The sequence below is a fragment of the Cynoglossus semilaevis genome, chromosome W (assembly GCF_000523025.1).
Source record: "Cynoglossus semilaevis isolate Cse_v1.0 chromosome W, Cse_v1.0, whole genome shotgun sequence".
NCBI classification, from domain to species: domain Eukaryota; kingdom Metazoa; phylum Chordata; class Actinopteri; order Pleuronectiformes; family Cynoglossidae; genus Cynoglossus; species Cynoglossus semilaevis.
The window spans coordinates 6244570-6247193 of record NC_024327.1 but is presented as its reverse complement, the minus strand read 5'-3'; the positions used below and the strand labels follow the sequence as shown (position 1 = coordinate 6247193).

General features: G+C 42.0%; 1 protein-coding gene across 2 annotated transcripts in view; it reads left to right on the top strand.

The window, feature by feature from the left end:
• The window catches only part of LOC103397048 (rho GTPase-activating protein 25-like), an 18639-nt gene that overhangs the window by 12360 nt on the left and 3655 nt on the right, over positions 1–2624 (top strand). For both annotated transcript variants that reach the window (XM_025052780.1, XM_025052779.1), the window contains one exon: positions 277–818. In XM_025052780.1, coding sequence (XP_024908548.1) covers positions 277–818 — 542 coding nt within the window. The remainder of the gene's footprint in view (positions 1–276; positions 819–2624) is intronic.

The window sequence follows — 2624 nt, the reverse complement described above, 5'->3', positions numbered from 1 at the left end:
TTGGGGTGCCCAAATTTATGCACCTGCCTACTTTTGTTTAAGTAATTATTGCACACTTTCTGTAAATCCTATAAACTTCATTTCACTTCTTAAATATCACTGTGTTTGTTTGCTATATGATATATTTAATTGAAATTGCTGTTCCGAACAACCAATGATCCATAAAGGAAAATCTTGAAAATGATCAGGGGTGCCCAAACTTTTTCATACCACTGTATACGTATACACGTGTATATATACACGTATATCTAAGTTGCAGGTGTGTGTTGATCTCAGATAGGTGATGTGTCTTTATCCGAGTATCCAGAGGAGGAGGAAGACATAGACAGTCCAGCCACAGAGAGAGGTACCTGGATCCCCCAGACCCCCCGTGCAAGTCTTTTCTCTCCTACAGGAGATGACTGGCATGAAAGTCCACGCAAACGGACCCAGACCCTCCCCACCTTCACCTGCCCTCTCATCGGGATGCCGGCGAAAGCTGATGCCATCAGTCGGTGGAGTCACATCCAGGAATGCTCAGAAGAGAAAAGTGGAGGGACACTGTCGGAGGACATTTTTAAGATCCTCGACCTCAAGGACTCAGGAGGGTCGTTGTTTGGTGGGACACATGTCAGTAACAAAAAGGAGCAGGTGTCTACATCCCGCAGAGGAAGTGAGGACACAGGTTCTTCAATAACAAGCCCTCAAAAGACTGTGGGTGAATCCCAGCATTGTCCGTTGACATCCAGTCAGAAGAGCGTAGAGAAAGTAAAGCGTTCCGATCAGCAAGTCAACAGTCAGCCCGAGATGAAACAAGACGACCAGCTCAGCGTAAACAGGTGAGTGCCGTACTTGTTACGTCCCCAGTCTAGGGGAACTGGTACGTAGCACAATTTGTAGCCTCCCTTTCGCTTCTCTTCCCTAAGAATGTGGCCATGTCTAAAGGTTTATAGTTTTAAAGCAGCATTTTATTTTGTGAGAAAGTGAGGAGACAATTTCCAGCCAACAACAAACAAAACTAAGAGGACCCTGCTCTTTCCTCCAACAAACAAAAGAAAACAAATTACAGGGTTTTTAACCTAAGCTCACTATCAAAAGATAAAAGAGACAATGTTTTAAACAAAAACAAGGGCTTCTCACTCCTCTATTTTCCTACTAATTATAAACAATCAAAGGTTACATAAGATAAACCACACAGAGCACACGGCAAGGTGTCAGCAGGCCTTAGCTCAAGGATGATGAAGGGAAAAAGGGGAATAGCTTAGGCGCCAGTCGGTTTAAATGGACGCCATTGACCAATCCACTCACAGGTTCCCTGTCATGTGATCCTGCAAGAAACAAAAGAAACCCACACACCCACATACACTGATAGGAGACATAAAACACAATCGCACGATACATGTCCTCAGACAAGGGTTGTAACATACTATGGAGGTACTTTAAGGCTTTGGCCCACTACTAATGCCAATGGCAGATATCTGGTATCACATTATCCAGAAGAGATATTCGCCAGACGAGCTTTGCTAGTCTGACCTGATGTAAGGTCAGACATATCTCAACTTTGGTTCATGTTTGTGGGTTAGATACTAGACACCATATCAGAAAGCACAAGTCTCCTAAAAGATTAGGGGGCCTCCTGCATATTGACAGGAGTTCCCTGATACCCACAAGTCTAAGAAACTAGTTATATATTAAATGCATTCACAAAAGAACACAAGCATGAGGCAGAGAGAGTGTGCATTCAATGATAGCATGCACACCACAAAAAACTTTTTTTTAATATATATTATAGTTTATATTAACAATACATACATGTTCACAAATCTTCTTTCCCTCTTTTGGGAGGGGTGTGGATTCCTGTACCTCCCAGAATTTTGAATTTGTCATTGAGTATTTTAACTCTGTAATATCAGCGCCCGTCCCTGTATTCTCTCATTTTTCTCTTCTCTTTTTCCCACATACACAAACTCCTGACCGTCCTTATCAAACTCTCCCTCCATCCTTAACCCTGTAAAGCCCAAACCATTAAATAATTGACAGAAAATTCCAATTCTTTGAACTTGGACCCTTTATTGGTCCCTCTGAACAAACAAACAAAAAAATTCAAATATAATTTCCATATCTGAGTTTCAATTTGTATCATATTTGATACATTGGGTCACAATGCTAAAAGATTATTTTTCCTGAACAAACAAAAACACATAAAAAAAACATAATAAAACACAAACAAATCTAACAAATTTGTAATTCCAAATATAAAAATTTTAACATATTATATTATATATATATTATATTTAGATATATATAATATTTAAATATGTATGTATTGGACACTAGGGTGAAGAGAGGGGCTGAGCTGTCAACTGATCACCACCGGATAGACCTGGCAGACCCAAATGTATTGTGAGAGTCTGTTGGGAACGTCTGGCGGAATCCCCGGTGAGGGGGGCCTTCAACTCCCACCTCCGGGAGAGCTTTGAACAGGTCCCGAGGGAGGCTGGAGACATCGAGTCTGAGTGGACCATGTTCTCCACTTCCATTGTTGGTGCGGCTGTCCGAAGCTGCGGAAGGTAAGGGAAGTCGTCTTAAGAAGCTTAAGGAGTCCTACCGAGCCTGGTTGGTTCGTGGGACTCCTGAGGGAGGCG